Source organism: Panthera uncia, chromosome X, assembly GCF_023721935.1.
Source record: "Panthera uncia isolate 11264 chromosome X, Puncia_PCG_1.0, whole genome shotgun sequence".
NCBI lineage: Eukaryota > Metazoa > Chordata > Mammalia > Carnivora > Felidae > Panthera > Panthera uncia.
In genome coordinates, this window is record NC_064817.1 from 60321386 (window position 1) to 60336784 (window position 15399).

Below are 15399 nucleotides of genomic sequence, written 5' to 3' on the forward strand. Positions count from 1 at the left end.
TGTAGTTGCAGGAATGAGACCTTTAACTTCATAGCTCAGACAAGGGCCAGTATATATCAAGTGCATCAATTCTTCAGCTTTTCCCCACTCTAGTCTGTAATCTGTGATTTCGGCACCATTACATACAGGAATCTAAAAGATTCAACAAAAACAGAAATTGATTTTTTTCTATAAATTGTCACTATACTAGATACTGTGGAGAATTACAATATGATCTTTTGATGTCAAAACTCATAATATATTAAATGGTATGAGATATAGACAAGAATAGAAATAATTAAACATAAGACAGAGCACTGTAATTGACATTAAAAGTCTCAAAATTAAGAGAAAAGATTGGCTAATTGCACATATTTGATAAATTCCTGTTTGTAATTTTAATATTATTCTCAAATAGCTTACTTAAAAAAGAGCATTCTTAGATATATTAATGTTGCTTAACATTACTATTGATTATAGTGGGATAAAACACAAATTCCAGTAGTCTCTGGATTTTGTACAGTGCTGTAATTAGACCTATCATTTATTATTATCAGATTAAAAGCTTTTGTGTCAATACTAGAAACCCTCTCCTAGAGTCTGGGAAAAATGGAAGAAAAATTCAAAGTTGCTTAGGTGGCTTAATAATTAGGCCGACTTTTTTCAGCTTGCTTAAATGGGAATGTATTCACATGAATGCAAAACATTTTTAATTAATTATTTTTAATTTTCAAGTTAGTTAACATACAGTGTAGTCTTGGTTCTGGAGTAGAATCCAGCGATTCATCACTTACATATAACACCCAGTGCTCATTCCAACAAGTGCCCTCCTTAATGCCCATCACCCATTTTCCCCACCCCGCCACCCCCCACTCCCATCAACCCTTAGTTTGTTCTCTGTATTTAAGAGTCTCTTGGGGCTCCTGGGTGGCTCAGGTGGTTAAGTTTCCAACTTCGGCTCAGGTCATGATCTCGCAGTTTGTGAGTTTGAGCTATGCATCGGGCTCTGTAGCACAGAGCCTGGAGCCTGCTTCAGATTCTGTGTCTCCTCCTCTCTCTTCCCCTCCCATGCTCATGCTCTGTCTCTGTCTCTCAGTAATAAATAAAGATTTAAAAAATTTTTAAGAGTCTCTTATGGTGATGCAAAACATTTTTTTAAGCTTCATTATCTCATAGCCACATTTTAATGTGTCATATTGTAGAGTTACATGCAAACAAACATGACCAGAGATTTCCCAATGAAGTTAAAAAAAAATAATAGATTCTATAAATTTATTTATTTATTTTATTATAAATTCATTTAATTTTATTACCTCATATTTTGGTTTTAAGAATTAAATTAGTTTCCTATTAATAGTCTATTTGGTTTTCCAAATTAATAATCTCCATAAAAATAGGATCTGGAAAACAAGATTACTATAATCTTAGCATTTCTAATAGTACTAGTATCAGGTTTTATGTGTGTTCTAGAATCATGATCCAAGCCTTATGGGACCTTAATCTAAACTCTGACTCCTTAGGGAGTTGTGTACTTTCAAAAACATACTAAAGCAATTGCTGCGCTCTTATGGAACAAAATTAAAAAAAATAAGTTGAGAACATACCTCCCAGCTAACAGCAATGCAGGTTGGACCCTTGCAGGTTACCATAGGTGTACCACATTGAGAAGGAGGGCTTGGGACTGGTGCACTTTCACACTTCATTGAATGAAATCCAGACTACAAATAAACACAAACAAATAAGAAAACACAAAAATGATTGTGCAGGTATAGTTACTCCCTATCTTGACAGGAAGTAGAAGCATATATTCATCCAGAGTGAAATGAACTATGAATGGGACAACTGAACAATATAATTTCCCCAGCACTATTCACTGCTTTTAACCAGAAACTGGATTCTTCAGAAATTAATTTACTCACTGTGCATCTCACTTTGGAGCCAGGGTGCCTTCGTTTGTCATCTTGGATACCTTCTGCCTTTTTGACATTTGCAAATGCTTCCAAGTTTCCATTAGTGGGAGGATTGTCTACAAAAATGTACAAAATAAACTTAAAAAATTGCAAATAATTTTAAGGGTGTTAAAATAACACAAAATAATTTTAGAAGACACAATGTCAAAGCACATAATAAAGTAACAGAAAATACAAATTATATTAGTTTGTGTCAATTAACTTTTAAATTTAATTTAAAGACACTTAAGTTTAAAAATCCATTAAAAAATGGATTTACTTAGAGGGTATTATGCTAAGTGATGTGAGTCATACAGAGAGACCATATTATTTCATACCATATGATTTCACTTATATGTGGAATTTAAAAATGAACAAACAAAAAACCAGACTCTTTTTTTTTTAATTTTTTTAATGTTTATTTATTTTTGAGACAGAGAGAGACAGAGCATGAACGAGGGAGGGTCAGAGAGAGGGAGACACAGAATCCGAAACAGGCTCCAGGCTCTGAGCCGTCAGCACAGAGCCCGACGCGGGGCTCAAACTCACAGACCGTGAGATCATGACCTGAGCCGAAGTCGGACGCTCAACCGACTGAGCCACCCAGGCGCCCCCAAAAAACCAGACTCTTAAATACAAAGGACAAACTGGTGATTACCAGAGGAGAGGTGGGTGGGGGGATGGGAAAATATATAAAAGGGATTAAGAGGTATAAACTAACAGTTATAACATAAGTAAGTAAGGGGCGCGTGGATGGCTCAGTTGGGTGAGTGTCTGACTTCGGCTCAGGTCATGATCTCATGGTCTGTGGGTTCGAGCCCCGCGTCAGGCTCTGTGCTGACAGCTCAGAGCCTGGAGCCTGGAGCCTGCTTCTGATCCTGTCTCCCTCTCTCTGCCCCTCTCCCACTCTCACTTTGTCTCACTCTGTCTCTCAAAAATAAATAAATATAAAAATAAAAATAAATAAAGTAAGTAATGGAGATGAAAAGTACAGCATAGGGAATATATATAATCAATAATATTGACACATGGTATGTATACTTATTGTGGTGAGCACTGATATATAGAATCTTTGAATCAATATGTTGTACACCTGAAACTAATATAACATTGAATATTAATTATACTCCAGAAATTTTTGTGATTTCAATTACAAAGAAACAGTTTTCTAAATATTCTAAATATTCAATTTTGTAGTTGAAAATCCTACTTGCTCTGCTTTAATAACATTAATTTTAATTTTTTAATGTTTATTTTTTAGAGAGAGAACAAGTGAGTCAGGGAGGGGCAGAGAGAGAGGGAGACAAAGAATCCAAAGCAGGCTTTAGGCTCTGAGCTGTCAGCAGAGATCCCGACACTGGGCCCAAACTCATGGACCCTGAGATCATGACCTGAGCTGAAGTTGGATGCTTGACTGAGCCACCCAGTTGCCCCTTAATAACATTAATTAATTAAAATCAGAGGTTACAAAACAAGTAATTTAGGTAAAGTCATTCAAATCCTACAAGAAGACTCACCACATTTGATGTTGTTTTCTCTGGTCTTTGCCGCACCATTCAAGGGTGGAGGATGGCAAGATGCAGGAGAAAGATTAGGTGTTTGAATAGTCAATATATCTGAAGGCTAAGAGAGGTACAAAATACCTTATGATTATATTAAATTCAAGTTCAGTTTTTAAAACAATTTTTAAAACACAAATCCTTAATTTAAAAACTTCCCTCTCTGTTTCCTCACCTGGCTTTGACCTATAGGTGAAGTACAAAAGACTCTCAGTTTATATGTAGTACCAGGTTGCAGGTGATCATATAGAAATTCCTTTGTGGTTCCATTGTAGATTATCTTCCAGGAATTCACTGAAGGGATGAAAGCAAATTTATCCAATTTATTTATAGGTAGCTTATAAATCTATGGGCCCCATTATTATCTCATGTATATGCCAAGAAATAGGCATTTTGGAAATTAACTGTGGTCCAGTTCCTATTTACAATAGGTCCAGTTACCTACTTACAATAATTATATTCCTTATAGAACTAGACATAAAATAATAAAAGATCAGTAAGTAAACATAATTTGTCACTAAAAAATGGAGAAATCTAAGTAGGTCCTGGGGTTTAGTTAATAGCATTGTACCAATGCCAATTTCCTGGTTTTGATAACTGCACTATGGTTATGTAAGAAATTAATTTTAGGAGAAGCTGAATGAAGGTTATATATGGGAATTCTCTATACTATTTTGGCAACTTCTAGGTAAGTATAAACTATTTCAAAATAAAAACTTAAAAAAAATCATGATATGGGGTGCCTGGGTGGCTCAGTCAGTTAAACATCTGACTTCAGCTCAGGTCATGATCTCCCAGTCTCTGAGTTCGAACCCCGCGTTGGTCTCTGCACTGACAGCTCAGAACCTGGAGCCTGCTTCGGATTCTGTGTCTCGCTCTCTCTCTGCCCCTTCCCTGCTCACACTCTGTCTCTCTTTCAGGAAATTAATAAACATAAAAAAACTTAAAAAAAATCATGATGCATAGTTGTTGTGATGAGCACCCAGTGTTGTATGGAAGTATTGAATATTGTACACCTGAAACTAATATTACATTGGATGTTAACTGAGTGGAATTTAAATAAAAACTTAAAAAACCCCTGTAATTTAACTTTGAAAAAAATCATAATGTCTTACCATTTGAATTTTCACTAACTTCTAAACTGTAACTTGAAATGTATGTCCCACCATTATCTTGTGGTGGTTCTAGAAAGAGAAGTAAAATTAAAATTATTCTTGAATAAACTTAAAAGTCTTTCACTGGAAATTTATAAATTAATTTTTTATGGAGAAAAAATATAAACATGACACAATAGAATATTAATATTGGACATCAAACATTTAAAGTGAGATTTTAAAGTTCTTTGGAAAAGACTAAAATACTAAGTATTTGTACCTTGAATTTGATTTTTCCAGTTTAGAGGCAAAATAATTTATAAAAATATTTTTCTTGTCAAGTTGACATTTATCATTGATGTATTGTTTTAATTGTGGCCTCTAAATTAGATATACTCTTACTTGGAATAACTATAGTTGTTAAGGACTCATAAAAATTTAATGATTTGTTCATGTGTGAATTAATGAGATAGCAATAGAGAACTCAACAGAGAACTGGAAAAACATCACTTATAACTAATTTATATGGTGAAATACTTCCTATGTAAATAATTAAGAGAATATTTTATAAAGCTGAGGGCAATTAGGGAAGATTTCTTCTCAGTAGTTAATATTAAGACAGAGTACATTTTAAATACAAAAACATTACCCCATCCAATTTTTACTCTGTGTGCATAGATCTTTCCCTTTATATATGGTTTTTTAGGGGATCCAGGCTTATCTGGACAAGTAGTGTATTTTACTTCTCCACTGGGGTTACTCCTTCCTTCCAAAGTGTAGGCAAAAATCTGTTTGAGTAAAAGAGAATACCTTGGTTGACCACTGGAAATAAATGTCTGATTTGAAAGTGTGCATAATTTGCAAATAATATTATAAAGCAAATTATTTGACGAAAAATTTCTGAGAACTAAATGCAAAATAACATTTAATTTCAACCAAAAAAGACATTTCTTTTTATCTCCAGTGATGAGTATAATTTAATATTAAAATACGATACAAATTTAGAAATTATAGCTACATACCCTAAATTTGTATGTAGTACTTCTCTGAAGATTTCTTATAGTGCATGAGAGGTCTTCTCCATTATATTTAGGTTTAAAACCCAAGCCCTGGAAATGAAAGACAATAAACTTAGGAATCAGGCAGGCCTGGGTTCAAGTTCCAACTTCAATCTATTTTCCATCTGGGTGGTCCTGAGCAAGTCCCTTAGTCTCTCTGAACCTTAGTTTCTCTTAAAAAAAAGGAGATACTTTAACTTGTTTTTCATTTTATTTATTTTATATAGAGAGAGTTAGTGGGGGAGAGGGGCAGAGGGAGAGAGAGAGAGAATCTCAAGCAGGCTCCGCATGGAGCCGGATGCAGGGCTCGAACCCACATCATGACCTGAACCAAAGCCAAGTTGGATGCTCAACTGACTGAGCCACCTAGGCACCCTGATACTTTCTACTTTAAAGGGCTCATTTTCTTTTTTTCAGGATATAATGAGATAATGTATATGAAGGCGCTTAGCATATTAATCATATAGAACTCTTCTTAATGTTAGTCTCTTCATTTAAAATGTAAAATATATGTAATATAAAATTTACAGCTGCTTTTTAACTTGACTAGCTCATTTAGTATAGACTTGAAAGTTCAGAATGTAATGAAACAGTTTGCCCACCCACATCAGGAATCCAGGGAGATGAAGAAAAGGGTTTGCCCAGGTAGAAGTATGCAGAAGATCTCTGTGACCATGCAAGGTCATCTGGGATAGGCCCAAAATTGAAGAACTAACACATTTCACTGAGTATCTACTGTGTTGTTATGGGTGCTGCTGCTTTTAGCTAATTTTCAGGGAAAATCTCCCTGCGCTGGTTTGCCTAACCTTGGCTCTGCATTGGTCCCATCCAGAATACAGAGACTCAGGAATCATACAGTTTGATTGAGTAGAAATTAACTTAATCATAGGAGAAAAAAGGAGAGGAAAACCAAGAAACAGACTCTTAACTATAGAGAATAAACTGATTGTTAGTAGACATGGATGGAACTACAGAGTATAGTGCTAAGCAAAATAACTCAGAGAAAGACAAATACCATATGATTCACTCATATGTGATATTAAGAAACAAAGCAAACCAAGGGAAAAAATAAGAGACAGAGACAAAGCAAGAAACAGACTCTTAATTACAAAGAACAAACTGATGATTACCAGAGGAGAGGTGGGTAGGAGGATGGTTTAAATAAGTGATAAGGATTAAGGAATGCACTTATTGTGATGAGTACTGGGAGTTGTATGTAAGTGTTGAGTCACTAAATTGTATACCTGAAACTAATATTTCACTGTATATTAACTAACTGGAGTTTAAATAAAAACTTAAAAAAATAAATTAGCTTAAATCTAAGGTTTTTTAGTATAAAATGCATATAAATTGTACCTAAAACTGAAGTTTAAGATTAAAACATGTGGAAAGAAAACTTACAGATCCTTCTTCCTCCATTTCTAGTACATAAGTAAGACTGTCATTTGGGTTTGTGTTAGTTGGAGCACACCATTCTAGTGTCAAATTACAGATTCCTGCTTCTTTTAGCTTAGGAGGTAAAGGTGTTGGAGGCATAGTTCCTGATGTATGGAAAACTGCTATTTCACTGAAATCACTGAAAAATAAATTAATGTGGAAAAATTATTTTCAGGTTCTTATTGAAGTGCAGACTTTTAAATATTGCAATAATTCAATGTACCTCAAGCCAAAGTTATTTTTGGCAGCTATTCTGAATGAATATTTTGTAGAAGCATTTAGTTTAAGGATTTTGTACTGTTTCATGGTACCCGTATAGCAACTTTTGAAGTCTTCACCTTTGCCCTTAATCATAGACACAAAATATTAGAATATTATAAAATGTTGCAAATATAAAAATTTACCATAACATTAATAACCATTTATAAAGAAGTGCTTTTCCAAAATAGAACAGTTTACCTCATCCCATTCCAAAAGGAAGCCATTTATTTTGGAACCATTATCATTGGAACCCTAAATATATCAAAAAGATAAAATTATGATGGGATGTTTTTACACAGTAGATATATATATACACATACACACACTATATAATTAAGGTGATTGAAATTACTGTAAAATTAAACTTGCTTACATTTTGTTTTTAAAGCAATCCAGATTTTAAAGTTAAAATGCACTTTTTTTTTACAGTCTATAAGGCATGCTCAAATTCTAGGTCTTGTGTTTTCTAAGTTTTATGTGACAAAGGAAGTTAGTATTTAAATAAGTTAAGAGGTAGATTTATTGGTAACTACAATTATAAGTAAGTTTAGGTTGTAGTGGAGCTCCATTGGCGCAATTGGTTAGCATGTGGTACTTATAAATAAATTTAGGTTGTCGAAATTGACACTTCAACTTTTACTAATTGAAATTCTGATTGACATTTCTCAATTTACTTGATGCTTGATATAGATTGAAGAGAAAGACGATTATGGAAAAGGGAAAGTGCTAGGGAAATAGATCAGGTGGGGCATGCATAATTTCATATTTAAAATTCAGGACAAAGTAGAAAGAATGTATTTAAATAAAAAGTGGAGGAGACTTTGGCGGTAGAATACTTACTTTCCACTGTAAATTCAGGCTGCTCTTGGATCGGTTAATTAGTTTGGGTGCAGGTGGAGGGTCTGGTTCACAACCTGGAGTTGTGAAGCTAACCAGTTCAGACACAGTTCTGTGTGCTGAGCCTCTTATGGTTGTGATTCTAAAAATGTAATGATAGTTGTAAGCTTTCAGATATTTATCCTAACATGTAGTAAATTGGGTACTTCAGTTTCCAGATATACCTTAGGAGATAATTATAAAACATTTTCTAATAGAGCAAACTTGGATTGTTACAGATAATCGTTCCCAAATCACCCTCTCACCAGTTCTAAATGACAAAAAGTAAACTAATGTTGGATTTTCGGGGGGCTGTTCTGAAGCTTGAAGGAAAGGCCATTCTCCTGGCAGTAGCAAGCCTGACTGCAGAAATCATAAGTAGTAAATTGATACAGACTGGGGAGTCTTCCTGGCTACAGGGTGGGTGGAGATTGTGCAGGATGGAGTTCTTACCTTACAAAATAGGCCATGGATGGTTGTAGATCAAGTAGAGTAAATGTAACTCCATCACCACTGTGAACATAATCTTTGTTTATAAATGATCTCACACATATTTAATAGCTAATTAACAGTTGTAATCTTATATACTCAAGTGATAAAGAAGCACAATTTTTCTTGAAGTTTAGATAAATTTAGCCCATTTTCTATGAATGCAAAAAAGTGATACTAATACTTCAAATTTTTCATTTGCATGCTAAATTAATATGGCTTTAAGAAATGAAATTTTATAATTTTACCACTACAACTTCTTCACACTGTAATAATATGGATTTATCTTTAATTAGCTTATTTTAAATAGTGTTGATATGAAAAGCCTCAAGGACACTGTGCATTGTGCAATTTATTCATTCAGTTACACAGGGAAATCTTTCTGGGGGGGTACCTATTTGCTACAGTGGATAAAGTGTCTGTGCTTTCACACCTATGTCTTTCTGAAACAGTCATAAGTACGTAGGTGTACTCTACCAACTCAAAGAGTTCCTTCAGGCTCTAACCCCAGAAGTAGCCTCTAAAAAGTGCTAAAAGATTATTATTTTTAAGCAAAGACTGATACTTCTAAGCAAAGGTCACTCAAGGTTGTAGGGTGATTAGAATATTTTTATAAAAAACAGACTTTTATGAAATACATAACACCGAAAAAGACCACCATGTAACCTCATGCAAAACTTAATTTCATAAATAGCTATTAATCACATTTTACATCTTCCCATCCCTCTACCCAATGTGGAAGACTGTGTATTATAATTCTTAAATTTAAAATTTCTACCTGATAATTATAAAGGAAGTAAAACTTTTCATTATAACTAATTACACTTAAATTTTCACTTTGAGTCTCTGTGTAAAGATGACAAATTTTAGCAAATGAAGTTTAAGATGTGTTATGATTTTTAAAGTGCTGTACAGACAGCTCCAGATCTCTGACATATCTTGCATGATTGTTTGGTGGGCAAGAGAATTTCTCCTTCTTCCTCACTTGTGATTCCCTTCTACTGTGTCTCTCAGTTTGTTCTTTTTCAGACTGCATGTCCTGATTCAGTTGAGAAGCTGTTTGTTAAGAGTGGTTGGGTATAATTTTGCTGTGTCCTCCACTCTATCCTCCCTAGTCCTGGTTCTATCTTCTGAGCACATTCCTAAGCTCATACTGCTACTGTCATAGCTCCACCTTATAACTAGCTTCTGTAATGAATATTTGAAGAAAGCCCAAGTCATAAATCCCATTGCAATGCAAATACCTCATTTGTGTCACCAAAGGCCAACCATAAAGTGAATTTTTTTCCTAAAATGACCTAAGTGAAAAAAGAGAAGGGAGAATTGGAGGGAACATTTTCTCCCTGGACTATAAACTTGTTAAATAGGAAAGTTGTAAAATGAAGAGAATTGACCAGTTGAAATTTAAGGTCCTTCTCAGCACTAACATGCTTACAATTCATTGAATTTCATGGATTTTGACCTGGCAACCGCCCACCACGTGTAAAACTATTTTAGTAGAAAATTGCTTTTAAAGCTTGGGAAAATGTTCAGAAAAAATCTTTAGAACTCAGTCTAGGTATAAGCTGAGGTCTATACATTTAGATAGAATATTTGAATTTAATTATGAGAAATGAGAGATGATTAAAAAGAAAGAGACTTACATATATAGATTTTTATAGTTTCCATTTTTACCACTGTTAGATATTGCCAGTTCAAATGTCACAGGAGATTTGGTGTGATTACACTTCTTAGAACCATGTAGTTTCCATGAAATAACAGCAGATCTTGTTTGAATATCAGAAACCTAAAATAAATAACAAAAATTCAAGTGGGACATTTAAAAAATATAATCTGTAACTTATGATATATCTTTCCTTACATCTTTTTGATGCTAAGAATATTGTTCTCCTCATATTAGGTGCTTAAATACTGTGATTAAACAATGCCATTAATATTATCTTTAATAATGCCATTCTGAATCTTTATGTATAGCTAAAGGAGATTATGAAATTTTAACCAGGTCAAGGCTTCAAATTAAAACTTTACTAGAGAAAAATATCAGTGAACTTGCACATTTTAGAGTGAAAAGGTAAATTAAAAGGAATGCTTAAAGTTTCAGTTTAGTTACTTACTATAGGTTTCTCAATGCTGAAACAGCATGACTTTCCACGTTCTGTTATGCATTCTAAAAGAAAACACCCCAAAATAAAATATTACATTGGCAAAAACAAGAGAAAGAAGTTAGATATCTATCATCCAACTACAAATACATCATCACCAGGGGAACCACTAAACACCTGGTAGCAATTTACATTAAAGTTTTAAAAGAAGAGAGCAGTGTAAAGTGTATATTATTAAACAAACTCCAACAAAAGACAGAGTTCCCAATTTAAATGAAATAATGTGAATTACAACTATAAAATAAACTGCAATGTTTCACTGGAAGGCAACTAGAAAAAAATTATGTGGTGTGCATATAAGATACATGACACATTTTGCATGAGGATAGTCATTTCTCCATGATTTAAAAAGGAATCTCAACTGTGGTTTCATTAAGAATTTAGATTTAGGGATACAAAGAAGACAAGAGGAAATGAAAATAGAGAATGGCACCTAAATATTTAAGACGTGCTGAGATTCCTAAACATTAGGATGTTTATTCATTGGCAACAAAATTAAACTCTTGACCTTACCTTTTTCTGCAGCATTTGATGATGCTTTGTTTTGTTTTCCATCTGGTTTCTGCTTGATGTCTCTACTTCTTGTAGCACTCCATTTCTTTCCATGGCTAGTCTCAACATGAGCACTGACGGTGTTGGAATTGCTGGCAGCATTGGAAGCAGTGAGATCACTGTCAATGGCCGAAGTGCTGGGAGCACTTTCAGAGTTGGGAGTGCTGGGAACACTTTTAGAGATGGGAGTGCTGGGAGCACTTTCAGAGATGGGAGTGTTAGAAGCATGGCCAGAAATGGAAGGGCTTGGAGTGCTGTCAATAGGTGATGGTTTGGGAGTGCTGTCAGAAGTGGAAGCCGTGGGGACATAATTAGTGCTGGAAGGGTTTGGAACACTATCAATTGTGGAAGGAAGAGCACTGTCTGTAGTGGGAGTACTAGGGACATGGTCAGTGGAAGAATTGCTAGGAGTATTATCAGCAATGTTAGTGCTTGGAGGGTTGTCAACAGTGTAAGCACTGAGAGTATTGTCAGCCGTGTAGGTGTTCTGAGCATTGTTTACAGTGTACATACTTGGACTATTGTCCACAGTGAAAGTGCTTGAAGTGTTGTCTACAGTGTAGGCACTTGATGTATTGTCAACAGTGTAGGTTTGTGTAGTATTTTCCACAGCGTAGGTGCTTAAGGTATTGTCAACAGTGTAGGTACTTGGAGCATAGTCCACAGTGTAAGTGCTTGGAGTAGGAGGAATACTGGAGAAATCATTGGTTTTGTTCACAAGCAAAGAGGTGTTGTTAACCATATAGCTATTGTGTACGCCACCTTGACATTCTCCCAGATTTTTCTTCATATGTTCTTCCATTTTAGCAGCCCTTTCATCAAACTGGTTATAATTTGCTCTTCCATGGGAATAAGTTTCTAAAAGAGACAATGGACTACTGCTTAATAATTATAATTACCTATCTCAGGGTCTTTTTAATATATTCCTCAAACCAGCAAAAAAACACTGATAAGCCATGTTTAGCTTTTCAAATTTTCCCTATTTTCCTGTAATACAGATATTAGGTATGTGTGTGTGTTTCTATAATGTTTTGATATGTACAGAAAGAAAACATGAGCAAATACAGATAGTGTTTTCCCAGGGAATATCTCCACTTCCAAATTTTAAGGTTCTAAGATGATTGTAATGTTGACCCTTCAGTGTCTTTTTTATTCCCACTGCATGAAATTAATAATCAAAACATTCTTTTATAAATTTCCGGTATGATTATATTGACCCAATTAGTAAAAATAAATATCATAAATCACGTGTTATATCAAAGTACAAAAAATTTATAGAAAATTATGTTTATGAGCATTTTATCTAAGATAGAAACCAGTACTTATTTTTATCAATCTAATATACATGCATGAAATGCAATCATTCCTAAAACTTTCCCAAAGCTGTTAATTTTAACAAACTCAAAATATTTCCTGTTTAAGAAAATTATATACTACCTTGTTGCTCGTGGTATATAACTGTTGCTGGTGGTGGTAGCGGTGGTGGTGGCAGCTGCTGTGGCATAGGCTCTTTGATGTAAGGTGGTGGAAATTCCCCTTGAGTTGGGGGATGCATAAGTTGAGCACCTTGTGGATATATAGGAGAGGATGGTGTAATGAAGTGTGGTACTTGTTGTATAGGAGCAGGCATGGTTGTGTGATAGTCAGATGTCTGAGGCACAATGATAATTTTGCGAATACCATTTTCTTCCACCACCGAAGTTGGAAGACAGAACCATATAAACATATTGGAATTAATAAAAGTTGGCATTTTTCTACTAAGTGTTAGATTTATATCCTGTGGTCTTAATTTAGAAAACCTAAGGGATCAAAAAGTAATAATGAAGTGAAACTATATCAAGCAGAAGATAATTCTTTCTTGTCTCCACAACCATAGCTTTCAAAAAGGTAATTTTTTGACAATAGATAATATATTGACATGGTTTAAAACCGTAAAGTATAAAAAACTATATATGAATAAATTCCCTCCTAAACCTTATCTACTCCCCCAATAGATAATGATTGTTCTTAGTTTCTTATGAATCCTTCCAGAATTTGTCTATACAAGCAAGAATACAGGTTGTTATTTTCCTCCTTTTTATGGCATAAGAGGTAGTATAATTTGCACTATTACCATCTGTACATTGCTTTTTACACTTAGCAATATATTCTAAAGATCTTTTTATATCAGTACATTGCTTTTTACACTTAGCAATATATCTTAAAGATCTTTCTATATCAGTACATAGAACTTCTCCACATTTTTTCACAGCTGCATAGTACTCCATTATGTGGATGTCCTCCATTATACACAGTTCTCCATTAACAAGCACGAGTTGTTTCCAACCTTCTGAGATTATAAAGAATATTGTAAGGAATAGTCTTGTACATTTATTATTCCAAATTTATAAAAAAAAATCTGTAGGATAAATTCCTCAAAATGGAATTGCTAGGTGAAAAAGTATATGCATTTGTATTTTTGTTAGGTATTGTTGAAATAGATAATTCCATTTAGAATCAAACCATATTGGGGGGTTCCGGAAGATGGCGGTGTAGGAGGACGCTGGGCTCACCGCGCGTCCTGCTGATCACTTAGATTCCGCCTACACCTGCCCAAAGAACCCAGAAAACCACCAGAGGATTAGCAGAACCAAGAGCAGACGAGAGACCCACGGAAGAGGGTAGGAAGGGCGGCGAGGCGGAGCACGCTCCACGGACTGGCGGGAGGGAGCCGGGGCGGAGGGGCGGCTCGCCGGCCAAGCAGAGCCCCCGAGTCTGGCTGGCAAAAGTGGAGGGGCCGGACGGACTGTGTTCCGACAGCAAGCGCGACTCAGCGTCTGGGAGGTCATAAGTTAACAGCTCTGCTCAGAAAGCGGGAAGGCTGGAGGACAAAGGGAGGGAGAGCTGCTGAGCCCCCGGGAGGCAGAGCTCAGCTTGGCGGGGAACAAAGGCGCTCACCAGCGCCATCTCCCCTGCCCACCCCCCAGCCAAAATCCCAAAGGGAACCAGTTCCTGCCAGGGAACTTGCTCGCGCAGCGCAAACACCCAACTCTGTGCTTCTGCGGAGCCAAACCTCCGGCAGCGGATCTGACTCCCTCCCGCTGCCACAGGGCCCCTCCTGAAGTGGATCACCTAAGGAGAAGCGAGCTAAGCCTGCCCCTCCAGCCCCCGTGCACCTTGCCTGCCCACCCCAGCTAATACACCAGATCCCCAGCAACACAAGCCTGGCAGTGTGCAAGTAGCCCAGACGGGCCACGCCACCCCACAGTGAATCCCGCCCCTAGGAGAGGGGAAGAGAAGGCACACACCAGTCTGACTGTGGCCCCAGCGGTGGGCTGGGGGCAGACATCGGGTCGGACTGCGGCCCCGCCCACCAACTCCAGTTATACACCACAGCACAGGGGAAGTGCTCTGCAGGTCCTCACCACTCCAGGGACTATCCAAAATGACCAAACGGAAGAATTCCCCTCAGAAGAATCTCCAGGAAATAACAACAGCTAATGAACTGATCAAAAAGGATTTAAATAATATAACAGAAAGTGAATTTAGAATAATAGTCATAAAATTAATCACTGGGCTTGAAAACAATATACAGGACAGCAGAGAATCTCTTGCCACAGAGATCAAGGGACTAAGGAACAGTCATGAGGAGCTGAAAAACGCTTTAAACGAAATGCAAAACAAAATGGAAACCACGACGGCTCGGCTTGAAGAGGCAGAGGAGACAATAGGTGAACTAGAAGATAAAGTTATGGAGAAAGAGGAAGCTGAAAGAAAGAGAGATAAAAAAATCCAGGAGTATGAGGGGAAAATTAGAGAACTAAGTGATACACTAAAAAGAAATAATATACGCATAATTGGTATCCCAGAGGAGGAAGAGAGAGGGAAAGGTGCTGAAGGGGTACTTGAAGAAATTATAGCTGAGAACTTCCCTGAACTGGGGAAGGAAAAAGGCATTGAAATCCAAGAGGCACAGAGAACTCCCTTCAGACGTAACTTGAATC

General features: G+C 36.1%; 1 protein-coding gene across 1 annotated transcript in view; it reads right to left on the reverse strand.

Moving 5' to 3' along the window:
• The window catches only part of LOC125931331 (fibronectin type III domain containing protein 3C1-like), a 38842-nt gene extending 25441 nt beyond the window's left edge, over positions 1 to 13401 (reverse strand). The window contains exons 1-17 of the mRNA XM_049643263.1: positions 12854 to 13401; positions 11378 to 12274; positions 10817 to 10869; positions 10346 to 10488; positions 8667 to 8726; positions 8178 to 8316; positions 7536 to 7589; positions 7300 to 7421; positions 7041 to 7215; positions 5604 to 5690; positions 5231 to 5369; positions 4603 to 4671; positions 3663 to 3781; positions 3446 to 3551; positions 1899 to 2005; positions 1584 to 1697; positions 1 to 132 (exon numbers count right to left, since the gene is read on the reverse strand). Of these exons, the coding sequence (XP_049499220.1) occupies positions 1 to 132; positions 1584 to 1697; positions 1899 to 2005; positions 3446 to 3551; positions 3663 to 3781; positions 4603 to 4671; positions 5231 to 5369; positions 5604 to 5690; positions 7041 to 7215; positions 7300 to 7421; positions 7536 to 7589; positions 8178 to 8316; positions 8667 to 8726; positions 10346 to 10488; positions 10817 to 10869; positions 11378 to 12274; positions 12854 to 13166 (2829 nt within the window). The 5' untranslated portion in view covers positions 13167 to 13401. The remainder of the gene's footprint in view (positions 133 to 1583; positions 1698 to 1898; positions 2006 to 3445; positions 3552 to 3662; positions 3782 to 4602; positions 4672 to 5230; positions 5370 to 5603; positions 5691 to 7040; positions 7216 to 7299; positions 7422 to 7535; positions 7590 to 8177; positions 8317 to 8666; positions 8727 to 10345; positions 10489 to 10816; positions 10870 to 11377; positions 12275 to 12853) is intronic.
• Positions 13402 to 15399: the final 1998 nt, after the last annotated feature.